We start from the raw sequence: 12848 nt of genomic DNA on the forward strand, positions 1-12848 counted from the left end.
CTTGGTTTCTCTGGAGGGCTAGGGGCATTGGTACCCAGAACTTCCACCACCCAGGGCCAGAAATCAGGAAAACATTGTTCTAGGTTTTTCAGAGCAGAAATCTCAGCTGTCTCACCTCTAAAACAAGACACCAAATGGGATCACAGTTTTCCCATGCATCTATGGTGATGTTGTTGGTGACCTAGAGATTGGCTCTTACAGGTTTAATATGGCTATGTTTCCAGCTTTAGGAGTGTGAAGTCAGGCTCTGCTAGATCCGCTGTTGGCACCATGAGTTCTAAGGCACAACCCTCCTGTTGAAAAGACCTAGAAAACCTCCCTGGCGAGAGAGCATGGTTCTTATCTCCTCCTGGCACTTTGAAAGCAGGAAACTTTCAGGTGACCCCATAAGAATATTGCAATGGAGGCCTCTGAAAAATAAGACTGTGTAGTTCCAGAGTGGGTTATGGACACCATCTAAGTGCAAGACCATGAGATACATCCCAGGGTGGACCACCTGCCCTCCAGTGGGAAAGGGGCAGAGGGTCAACAAGGCAACTTGCCCTGTGGGAGGGAGAGCCAAGTACAACTGGATCACTGGTCAGAACTTTGACATTCTTTCCTCCCCTAGACATGTAGCTAAACCTGTACATAAAGGACCTCAAATTCCAGAGAATGGAGATCTGGGCTTCTCTCAAGCACCCCAACCGTTTCCTTGGGTTCACCCTCCCCAAGAATTGACAGGGGCCTTAAGGGGCCCCACCCCACCCCTGGTCAGGTGGCCCAGCCCCAGCTCTGGACTCACAGGGCTTGGGGCTCTCTTCATCAGAGGTGACATCAGGGTCGATGAGCTTCTCCTTCACCTTCTCCGTCCGCTCCTTGAAAAGCTTCACCAGCTCCTGGAGCCGGTCGTTGATGAGGGTGCCGGTCTGGCTGGCTGTGGAGGCTGCGCGGTCCTGGTCACTGAGGGAACACCACCCAGAGCTGAGCGGGCTGCGTGGGGAGGGACCCCTGCGCCCCCGGGCAGGAGCTGAATCTGTATCCCACCTGGCCTCAGGGGGTAAATCCTGCCCCAGTCTCCTTCTGACATCAAAACATCAAACCCACCTTGATATCTCCTGGGAGGAAATTCAGTCTGGGAGTAACACCCGGGAGCCCAGCTTTCAGAAAATGTACCACGTATGCTCTGATTCAGATGGGCAATTCCAAAAAAACTTGGATTCCACTTGTGATTTAGGGGGAAACTCTGGAACTCAGTTCAGGGCTGTTAGTCTCAGCTTGGGGTTCACATGAGATACAGGACAGATCAGAGAGGGGACAGGGGCTACTTTTTTAGGCTTAGGAAATAGATGATGGAAAAAACAGTGCAGGGAATTCCCTGACAGTCTGGTGGTTAGGATTCTGCGCTCTCACTGCCGAGGGCCCAGGTTCGATCCCTGGTTGGGGAACTAAGATCCTAGAAGCTGCACAGCGCAGCCAAAATAAATAAATAAATAAATAAATAAATATTAAAAACAGTGCAGATACATTACATATTCTTTTAATTTATAGGAATTTAAACTGCATGAACTTGCAGCAAGGGAGAGACAGACACAGACAGACAGAGAGAATGAATGAGAGTCTTCCACTCAGTGTGGGTCAAGAGCCCCGGGTGAGTTGAGACGGGCGGCCGTGTGAACCAGCCTATGTTCTTTTTTTTTTTAATTTATTTTTGGCTGCGTTGGGTCTTCCTTGCTGCGTGTGTGCTTTCTCTAGTTGCGGCGAGCGGGGGCTACTCTTCCTTGTGGTGCGCGGGCTTCTCACTGTGGTGGCTTCTCTTGTTGCGGAGCATGGGCCCTAGGCACACGGGCTTCAGTAGTTGTGGCTTGCAGGGTCTAGAGCGCAGGCTCAGTAGTTGTGGCGCACGGGCTTCGTTGCTCCGCGGCATGTGGGATCTTCCCGGACCAGGGCTTGAACCCGTGTCCCCTGCACTGGCAGGCGGATTCTTAACCACTGAGCCACCAGGGAAGCCCCAGCCTATGTTCTATGTTCTCCTCTGAGTGGCCTGTGATCCTCTTGCTGAGCTGAGGGTAACACTAATGTTTACAGATCTACTGTTTTTTTTCATACATTGAGGCACTGAAACTCAAGCCAGCTACTCTTCTTGTGCTCAGCTGAGGGAGCTAGCTGGAGAAAAGCAGTGGGGGGGTCATAATGAGAGATGGCACTGGGGGGCGGAGGAGACACGAGCTGCTCACCCACACCCACTCCCTCCTGCAGGGAGTAGTCACCACGCAGCCAGGGACTACGTTGCCCAGGTGTGGCCGTGCGAGCTCTCACGGGTGGACATGCTAGTGCAATTCCGGGCCTCCCTGTGGAAGAGCGGCCTGGCACTCTCCCTTCCCAGTGGTGACCAGCAGGATCTTGAAAGCCACACAAAGGTGGCAGAGCAACTGTTGGCTGGGGCCCTAAATGACTGCAGGGAGCAGAGCCTTCCACTGACCTGAAACACACCACTGGTGACACAACTATGACATATGAGACGTCTTGTTCCTTAAGCCACTGAATCACTGAGGTCTATTTGTTATAGCATCTTAACCTACTGAGGTAATACATGGGGTTCCATGCTGACCACCTTAAGAGTTTTCAAAGGTAATTTTTATTATTATACCTGATTTCTGGCTTATTTTCTGATATTAAACCCTACCCCTACCCCTACCCTACTGCATGAGATGTGACTCCACTGTATGCTAAAATGGATCACTGGACAATACGTGAGGTTTGGGTTTCTTCCGGCTTCTTTTGCTTTTCTGAACTTTCCACAATACTGTTAAGCATAAACTCCATAAAATTATGCACAGAAAAAAAGACTGGAAGGAAAGTATATTGCCTCCTAAGGTCACTCCAGGAGCTGTGGCTGGAGAGGAGGCGAGGATCCCAGGCCAGAGCCCAGGGCTGGGCTACTCACTGTCACCAGCCTACGTAGACCCTTCAGGAAAACACCTCCCACTGGCCCAGCCCTTGTGACACTTCGATGTCAGAGACACAGGTCCCGATGCCCTCATAGTGGCCTCTAAACATTGTTCCACAGACCAGTTGCATCAGAATCACCTGGGGAGCTTATAAAGCTGTGGATTCCCCAGGGCCCACTCTCTGTGGTTCTGGGCACAGCTGGGCCCTGAGCTCGAGCCCATTCTGCAGACCAGATTTTTCAGAATCTCTGGGCTGGTCGGAAGCAGCCTGGGCAGGAGACCCGGCCCTCTCTTACTGCTGGGAAGCCACTGGCACAGTCTGCCTTGGGGTGGAAGGTTCTAAGAACATCCATTCTCCCCCCAGCTCACCTCCCTTTGCTTGCCCATCCCCACCCAGACTTCTGATTCCCTGAGACCCCAGAGGCGGCCCCCACTTACTCAGTGCCCTGCGGGCTGGTGGGGTCCGACCAAGCGACCACGGGGGATACGGCCGGTGACAGCATCTTGAGCTCTTCAGCCTCATCATCTTGGGAGCACAGCCTCTTCCTGCAAGAGCACAGACACGGAAGGGAGGGGCCTTCAGGGAGGCAGGGGCCGCGAGGGGGTGAACCAACTTTGAGCCCTGCAGATCACCCAGAGCGAGTCCTGGCGGGGAGGTGGGGACAGAGGATGGTGCTGCCAAAGGGTCCTCGCTTGCCTGCAGGGAAACAAAAAAGGAAAGAGGGGACACATCCAACCTCTGGATCTCAGTCTCTGCATCCATTCAATGGCCTAGCATAAAAGTAACAGCACTGACTTGGGATCGGGCAAACCCGAATTTGCACCCCAGCCCTGCTTCTTCCCAGTGTGTGACCTTGGCAAGTTACTCAAACCCTCTGAGCTGCCTCAGTTTTCCCCCTCTATAAAATGGGACTAAATCTATCCAATTCAATGAGGTGCTTATCACTCAGTCGGGTCTCAGTTTAAACATCCTTCTCCCTTCCACCTCCCAGTCTGAGGGCACTGCCCTCCCCAGTCCACCCCATCCCCTTCTCCATCACACCACCCTTCCAGCTACTGAGAAGGTGTGAGGGCTCACATTCCATCTTATTAACGCTCCTGGAAGCTCAGCTTCTCTTCCTTTGCAGATGTGTCCCTGGCTGGAAAAGTTGACACCCATGGGCCATGAAGTCTGTTTTCCAGCTCATGGTGTGACCTGGGGAAAGCCCATCCCCTCCTGGAGTTCCCGCTTCCCTGTCTGAAGAATGAAGACTAAATTATGCCCAGGTCCCCATCGTTCAGTTCAAGTCTGCCACAGAGTGCTGCATTTGGAATCACTGGTGTCTCAGCTGCTGGTGTCTAGATTTGAATCCACTTGGTACTCTTCCCATACTCAACCACCGTGACTCAGGATTCCACCATTAGGGCTTGTAAAAGGATACAGTCAGAGGGATGTGCAGCATTTGCTTTATTCCAGAAGGCTCTGAAACCACCCTATTACCTTCTGCCAACTCGCCTAGAATGGCAAAACTCATGGGTTCACCTCTTTTACACTCTAATTAAGAGGATGCCTGCAAACAAGAAGACTGGGGCAAAAATCTCACAACTGGGACTTAAACTCAGGCATCCTGCTCCCAGCTCAGTGCCCTCTCCGGGCCTGGAGAGAATCCAGATTGTGGAACTAAATCAGCAGCTATGCTCCTCCAGCACCGCCCGGTGCCTGGCCCTGTGCTGAGCACCTCACATACAGTAGCTTGCAGAATTTTCATAATCCTAGTAGACAGGGGTTGTTTGGGATTCACTCCAAACCGCAGCCTTGCACTGTGAGAAGGGCCTTGCCTGTGTGCCCCTCTGTTTTTGTGGCTTTTCTGTTCCCATCAGTTGCCCCCAGTGCTCATTCCATCCCGGACCACAGGCAGCCGCACTGGCCTCTCACGTCAGGCATCAGAATTCCTTCTTGGCGCCAAGCTCAGGCGGAGGCTTCCCAGTTTCTTACAGTCACATTCTCCTTAGCACTCTCTGGAAAAATCTTGTGTGATTACTTGTTCATTGTCTATCTCGGCCCCACTAGAATGTCAGCTCCATGAGGGCAGGCCCCTCTCAGGCTTCTCCCTGATGCATCCACAGCACCTAGAGCAGAGCCTGGCACATAAAGACGTTCAGTAAATGTTTGCAAATGAATGAATGAATGATAATAAGAGGAGCCTCACAGACCCAGCTCATAAGCAAAAGGCAGGAGGCTTTGATTCTTGTCTCACGTGATCTTAGTCCCCTCCCTCCTCCCAAATATCCACCTCTAACCCAGCCTGTACAGTTTCCCTACCCTTATAAAGGGAACAGAGGGAGGTAGACCAGATGTCTACAATTATGGTGGTGCCCTGTCTTCTGTTGTCTGTACTCTGTGCATGATTCAGTGAATTAAACGTGAGGACTGATGTGTCTGTGAGCTGTGTTCCAAGGCTGGGTGAGATTATGACTCTTTTCTCCATTTCAAAATCTGGGAGCCTTCTGTTTGCTACATCCAACCATCTCTGTTTTGGCAGTCTTCTGACCTCAACTGAGAAATTACTCAAGGGTTCATGGATAAAAGCAAGAATTAATCAAGAAAAAAGAACCATCCCTCAATCTAGCCAGCAAAGGAGATGCACTGGCAGCTCCCCTTTAGCTTAATTAACCATTCACAAAGCACTGTACTGCACTTCACAGACTGCCTACAGCTCTAGGCAGGCCCTCTCTCAGTTACCTGGCTCAGGTTGTCCAAAACCAACTCTAACCATGCAGCAACTAACTTATCTAGAGAGGCACAAAAATGCATGCAACCCTGACCAGGAAACCCACTCTCAAGAAAGGAGCCCAAGGACAGAGGGCAGAAGACCAAAGAGATATTTGTAGCACCACTGTGGACAGCATTCAACAAGAGAGGATTGTTATGTCTATCCTGGCACATGGAGCTGGAGGATGTCAACACAACATCACAATGAGTGTTAAGGAGACAGACTGGCAATACGGAAAAGGGCTCAATAAATAAGATGTGGTCTCAAATGAGATATGATCCAATCACTCCTTCAACTAAAACCACTCAAAAGCATGGGCCCACAAACAAGGTATGGAAGAGAAGGCAGAAAAATAAAACTACCACCTAGAGTGGTGGGATTAGGGTTGGTTATTATATCTAGTGCTCTTTGGTATGTCCACTGTATTATTTAACAATAAAATTAGCCCTGTCACATTTATTACCCCCTTCAAACGTACAATTGAGGGTATTCTGGACAGGGCTTCCTCAGAGAGCTCTTTCTAGAGCCTGAAGCCAGGAATTAGGAGAACTGAAAATGGTGGGGCCATAGTCCCAGCGCTGACAGCAACTCGCTGAGTGACTTGGGCCAGCTTCTTCCCCTCTCTGGCCCCAGTGTCCTCAAATGCCAAATGCACAGGTGGCACAGTGCTATGAAAAGCCCAAGAGAAGCATAAAAGGTGACCTGAGGCTCCCTGTGGCTGATCCTGGGGCCCCAGGTGTGTCGGCTTCGGCAGGAGACGGGGGCAGCGGCACGGGAGAGGGTGGAGTCTCCTCCTCGTAGAGGGGCTGGCTGTCAGCATCAGCGTCTTCCACCTGCACTTCCGGGTGCTCTTCCGTGGCAGGTACTGGGGAGAGGAAGGAGGGCACAGCGTCAGAGAGAAGCCAGGTCCCAGGGCCTTGCTGTATTCTACAGGGAAGCCACAGAAAGCCTGTGTGGAGGGGCTTCTGGAAGCCTTGCCTCCCAACAGGGCCCACAGGAGAGACCCATGCAGGGGGCAAAACGATGCAGAACCCAGGGCCCTCTGACCGCCACGCCCATGCCAGCCACTAACCCAGGAGCCACAGAAGCCACAGGAGCTCCTGGACACAGCCTGGAGCCCAGCTCTCCAAAACCCAGCCTGGTTTCCCTGGGCCTGGAGAAGCATCAAGGCCCTGGGGTGGGTGATGGGGGTACATCACTCAGATAGGGCATGGGGAGCCTGGGGGCGCCACGTCCTAGGGCCTGGCCTGGTGCGGCCTGGCTCAGCTGCTTCCCCTCTCTGGGCCTCAGTTTCCCCATCCCAAGGTAGGGGTGACAAGGCTCTCCCAGGCCTGTGGGGGCATGAGACATGGGGCTAAAGGGCCTCACACTCTTTTTATAGTTGATTTACCATGTTGTGTCAATCTCTGCTGTACAGCAAAGTGACTCAGTTATACACATATCAACATTCCTTTTTTTAATATTCTTTTCTATTATGGTTTGTCACAGGATATTGAATATAGTTCCCTGTGCTATACAGTAGGACCTTGTTGTTTATCCATCCTATGTATAATAGTTTACCTCTGCTAATCCCAAACTCCCAGTCCTTCCCTCCCCACCCTCCTCCCCTTTGGCAACCACCAGTCTGCTCTCTATGTCTGTGAGCCTGTTTCTGTCTTGTAGATAGGTTCATTTGTGCCATATTTAGATTCCACTTGTAAGTGGTATCATACGGTATTTCTCTTTCTGACTTACTTCACTTAGTGTGATAATCTCTAGTTGCATCCATGTTGCTGCAAATGGCCTTATTTCATTCTTTTTTATGGCTGAGTAGTATTCCATTATATATATGCACCACATCTTCTTTATCCATTCTTCTGTCAGTGGACATGTAGGTTGTTTTCACATCTTGGCTATTGTGAATAGTGCTGCTATGAACGTAGGGGTGCATGCATCTTTTTGAATTATAGTTTTGTCTGGGTATATGCCCAGGAGTGGGATTGCTGGATCATATGGCAACTCTAGTTTTAGTTTTCTGAGGAACCTCCATACTGTTCTCCATAGTGGCTGCACCAATTTACATTCCCACCAACAGTATAGGAGGGTTCCCTTTTCTCCACACCCTCTCCAGCATTTGTTATTTGTAGACTTTTTAAAGATAGCCATTCTGACAAGTGTGAGGTGGTACCTCACTGTAGTTTTGATTTGCATTTCTCTAATAATTAGTGATGTTGAGCAACTTTTCATGTGTCTATTGGCCATCTCTATGTCTTCTTTGGAGAAATGTCTATTAACGTCTTCTGCCCATTTTTCAATTGGGTTGTTTTGTTGTTGTTGTTGAGTTGTATGAGCTGTTTGTATATTTTGGAGATTAAGCCCTTGTCTGTCACATCATTTGCAAATATTTTCTCCCATTCCATAGGTTGTCTTTTTTGTTTTTTGTTTTTGTTTTTAATGGTTTCCTTTGCTGTGCAAAAGCTTGTAAGTTTGATTAGGTCCCATTTGTTTATTTTTGTTTTTATTTCTATTGCCTTGGGAGAATGACCTAAGAAAACATTGGTACTATTTATGTCAGAGAATGTTTTGCCTATGCTCTCTTCTTGGAGTTTTATGGTGTCATGTCTTATGTTTGAGTCTTTAAGCCATTTTGAGTTTACTGTCGTGTATGCTGTGAGGGTGTGTTCTACTTTGTTGATTTACATGCAGCTGTCCAACTTTCCCAGCACCACTTTCTGAAGACACTGTCTTTCCCCCATTTTATATTCTTGCCTCCTTTGTCAAAGATTGACTGTAGGTGTGTGGGTTTATTTCTGGGCTCTCTATTCTGTTCCACTGATCTGTATGTATGTTTTTGTACCAATACCATGCTGTTTTGATTACTGTAGCTTTGTAGTATTGTCTGAAGTCTGGGAGAGTTATGCTACTCTTCATTGCGTTGCGTGGGCTTCTCATTGCGGTGGCTTCTCTTGTTTCGGAGCACGGGCTCTAGGCGCGTGGGCTTCAGTAGTTGTGGCTCGTGGGCTCAGTAGTTGTGGCTCGCGGGCTCTAGAGTACAGGCTCAGTAGTTGTGGCACACGGGCTTAGTTGCTCTGTGGCATGTGGGATCTTCCCGGACTAGGGCTTGAACCCGTGTCCCCTGCACTGGCAGGCGGATTCCCAACCACTGCACCACCAGAGAGTTGTTTTTTTTCCTCAGCATTGCTTTGGAAATTCTGGGTCTTTTATGGTTCCATATAAATTTTTTGATTATTTGTTCTAGTTCTGTGAAAAATGTCTTGGGTATTTTGATAGGGATCATGTTTTTTTTTTTATAGGTGTTGAATTTTATTTATTTATTTATTTAATTTATTTATTTTTGGCTGTGTTGGGTCTTTGTTGCTGCGCGCGGGCTTTCTCTAGTTGTGGTGAGCGGGGGCTACTCTTCGTTGTGGTGCACGGGCTTCTCATTGCGGTGGCTTCTCGTTGTGGAGCACGGGCTCTAGGCGTGCGGGTTTCGGTAGCTGTGGCTCACAGGTTCTAGAGCGCAGGCTCAGTAGTTGTGGTGCACGGGTTTAGTTGCTCGCGGCATGTGGGATCTTCCTGGTCCAGGGCTCGAACCCATGTCCCCTGCATTGGCAGGCAGATTCTTAACCACTGCACCACCAGGGAAGCCCGATAGGGATCATATTAAATCTGTAGATTGCTTTGGGTAGTATTGTCATTTTAACAATATTAATTCTTCCAATCCAAGAGCATGGGATATCTTTCCATTTCTTTGAATCCTCTTTAATTCCATTTATTAATGTTTCATAGTTTTCAGTGTATAAGTCTTTCACCTCCTTAGTCAGGTTTATTCCTAGGTATTTTATTTTATTTTTTCTGGTGTTGTTTTAAAAGGTATTCTTTTTTTACATTCCCTTTCTGATATATCATTGTTAGTGTAAAGAAATGCAACCGATTTTTGAATGTTTATCCTGTATCCTGCTACTTTGCTGAACTCATTTATTAGATCTAGTAGTTTTTGTGTGGAGTCCTTAGGATTTTCTATATATAGTATCACGTTTTTGCATATAGTGACAATTTTACCTCTTCAGGGCCTCACACTCTTGAAGGACCTCCAATGGAGACATTTGGAAGTTTCCTGCAATCAAGGGTAACAGGTTGTTTTTGTATTGTGTGTTATCCCTGTTTGGGTACACGTTTGGTATTTCCTTATTTTTGTACATGCCAAGAGCCCCCGAAATTCATCAACCCAACCCCTCTCCTGACCTCTGAGACACCTCGCATCCTGAGAATTGGGTCCTCCCTGGGGAGCCTGGGTGTGGCCCTACCTCAGTCTTCGTTACCCACCCCAGTGACTGTGGGGACAGGTCTGCCCCAAGGCAGAGCTCAGAGGATGCTGAGGGGCTGGAATGGTGTCCCCAGTCCCCACCATGCCTGGGCGGGACCACCCAATAGCAGCCAGGCATAGACCTGGGCGCCAGCAAGGCAGGGGCACACCCCCAAAATGGGGAGGGGAGCATTTTGAAACACTTGGATATGTGAGCTTTTTCTAATGGCCACCATGGGAAAAGCCAGCACTTTATGAAGTTTGGCGGAGGGAACGTAAGCAGACCTCAAGACTTTGGGGCGTTTGTTTTACTAACCCTAAGCTCTCAGGGGAAGAGGATGAACAGGACTCAAGAAGCTTAAGAAGTTTTGCTAGACTCACCAGAGATGCCCCAGGCTGTGGAAAACAGGAGAGAGCCACGGGGCGGCAGGGACGTCCCCCTGCTTCCCTGCAGACCTCGGGAGAGGTGAGCTGGAGGTGGGCCAGGGGCGTGGAGGCAGCCAGGACAAGGACAGCTTCTCAAAAATGCTCAGGGCCCTGAGGTGCCCCCAGCATGGCCCTCAGGCAGCAAAAAAACACCCTGGTCTCAGCATCCATGAGGCTGTCTCACGGAACCTGGGAGGGAGAAGGTGGTCCCCTTACCCCCTGCCTCGCCCTGCACCAGACCCTGTGAACTCAGTCACTCCCAGGGGAGGGCGGGGAACTCCTAAGCCTGATGTTTCATTTCCTGCCAGCTTGGGAGAGTAGAAACTCAAAGCAGAAATTATATTCGTTTATATTATACTGATTTATAGAATAAGAATACTATAATTCAGAATATAAAGAATATTTTATGCTTAAATTGGTTTAGAGAATAATAATATTTACTGTTAAGCACTTCCTATATGCCTGCTAGGCATTAGTTTCACTAAACTCTACGTGCGTTATATATATAAACCCTTTCATCATTCCCGGCCGCTCTGTGAGGTCTCTGTCATCATTGTCCCCATTTTGCAGAGAAGGAAACCCGAAGCACAGAGAGGTTAAGAAACTTTCAGCAGAGCCCAGATCTGGACCCAGGCAGCCTGGCTCCAGACCTGAAACTCTTATCCCATCCGGAGGCTGGTGACCAGCATATGTAGAGGCCTCTGTCAAAATGAAACCTCGGCTGAGAGGGGCCAAGCAGCACCATTGAAATGGGAATAATGTTCTCACTACATGCTGTCACCGCCTTGTCTGCAGCATCTAAAATCATCGTGCGTCCTACTGTTTAGATTGGGCGTAGGTAGAAACCATATATAAGACCCGCAAACTATCACCGAAGGACACCTGGCTCTTGATCCTAGACAGTAAAGGTTTTAGAACCAAGTCTGGGGAAGAAGGCCTTGATTTACATCTCTCTATTAATCTGTGTTGTAAATTCGACCACTACCATGACCAATACCAAGCCTTATATAAATCCCTGTTTTTTAAATCTTTTAATTATTTGAAAGATTTTTTTGACTGACAATATTTTCTATTTCTCTACTTGTTTTACTTTTAATGGCTAATATAGGCATTTTATAAATAGCCTGTATTAATGAATATTTAAACAGTGCTGCAGTAAACATCCTTACAAATTCATCAGTAAATAAAATAAAATCATCATGTGTCAATGACAGCCGGTTCAACCCACTGTCCCAGTGTGTCACTGGGACTATTTCTCAAACTGTGGGGCTCCCAGGGACCAGAGGAGGCACACGATGATTTTAGATGGCACAGCCAAGGCAAAGGATGACAGAACGGAACCATTCCTCCCTGTCCGGTTCTGTCTGGATCCTGAGAAGGCAGAGAGAAAGCCTCAGGTTAGTGCTGCTATGGCCTTAACACCTCTCTGACACGTCTGAATCCCCCTTTGCAGCTGGGAGAGCAGACTCAGCTATGAGCCTTCAGCAGGCCACGTACCTCACTGGAAACGACCAACTCTACATTGTTCTCCATACCTTTGTGGTTATTTCTATTTATGCCTTCTCTATATTTATGGCAGGCCATGCTGGTTTTCCATTTGAATTATAATGTAAAGCTTCCTGTTTAAATACACTCAATTAAATGAAAAAGTGAATTCACTGAAAGAAAGATAGTAAGCAAATAAGCGCAGAGTTGGTACAGAATGCACAAAAATCGAGCCGTGATATAAGGGTGGAGGACGTGGAGGACCCTTTGGAGTGAGGAGATTTAGGCCTTGCCCGGAACACTGAGCCTGGCGTGTCAGCCCCTGTCACGGGGTTGATCACGTGCCACCTTGCCCCAACTCTGTGCCCACCCCAAGCCAGGAGGAGGGAGAGGACGAGAGTGGATCTCTTTTTGTGAAATGTTCAGCTCGACCTGCCTGCGAATCTCGGAGGCAACCTTGCCCAGTGTAATCCCAAAACAAACAAACAAATTAAAGGGAAAATGGCAGGTCTGGTTTGAGTCAAGGCAGAAAGTGACAGGGGTTAGCCCAGAGGCACCAGTATGTCCCCCAGCACTTTGTCATCAGGCAGCAAACAGCAGGAGCCCGAAGGCCACTGCGGGGATCTTGTCACAATTAAATGGATCCAGACAGGCTCTCTCTCTGCACTGGCCCCTGAGGACGCCTCCTCTGGGTCTGCCTGTCAGCACCTGGGGGCCTCCCCTTTCCTGAAAGGGAATTTGCTGAGCAGATAACAACAGTCCTCAGAAAGTCTAGCTCCCAGCCAGCTCTCAAGGTCGGTAGATTCTGTCTGCAACGGACCTCCGCATTCCTCTTCTGTTCCATTCCCCTGATTATTCTCTTCCCCCACCCAGCTCCCTGCCCCAAGCCTCTTGGCCTGGAGATCTGAGGGACTTGTTTAAACTCGGGTATGAGTGACTACCTGTATAAAAATTGATGATCTGCAA

The 12848-nt window shown here is 48.9% G+C and overlaps 1 protein-coding gene across 3 annotated transcripts in view; it reads right to left on the reverse strand.

Annotated features, from left to right (window-relative positions):
- The window catches only part of CNGB1 (cyclic nucleotide gated channel subunit beta 1), a 69082-nt gene that overhangs the window by 26274 nt on the left and 29960 nt on the right, over positions 1 to 12848 (reverse strand). For all 3 annotated transcript variants that reach the window (XM_082439480.1, XM_082439481.1, XM_082439482.1), the window contains exons 16-18: positions 6386 to 6548; positions 3369 to 3476; positions 785 to 942 (exon numbers count right to left, since the gene is read on the reverse strand). In XM_082439480.1, the coding sequence (XP_082295606.1) occupies positions 785 to 942; positions 3369 to 3476; positions 6386 to 6548 (429 nt within the window). The remainder of the gene's footprint in view (positions 1 to 784; positions 943 to 3368; positions 3477 to 6385; positions 6549 to 12848) is intronic.

The sequence above is a fragment of the Balaenoptera physalus genome (assembly GCF_965194825.1).
Source record: "Balaenoptera physalus genome assembly, chromosome: 19".
NCBI lineage: Eukaryota > Metazoa > Chordata > Mammalia > Artiodactyla > Balaenopteridae > Balaenoptera > Balaenoptera physalus.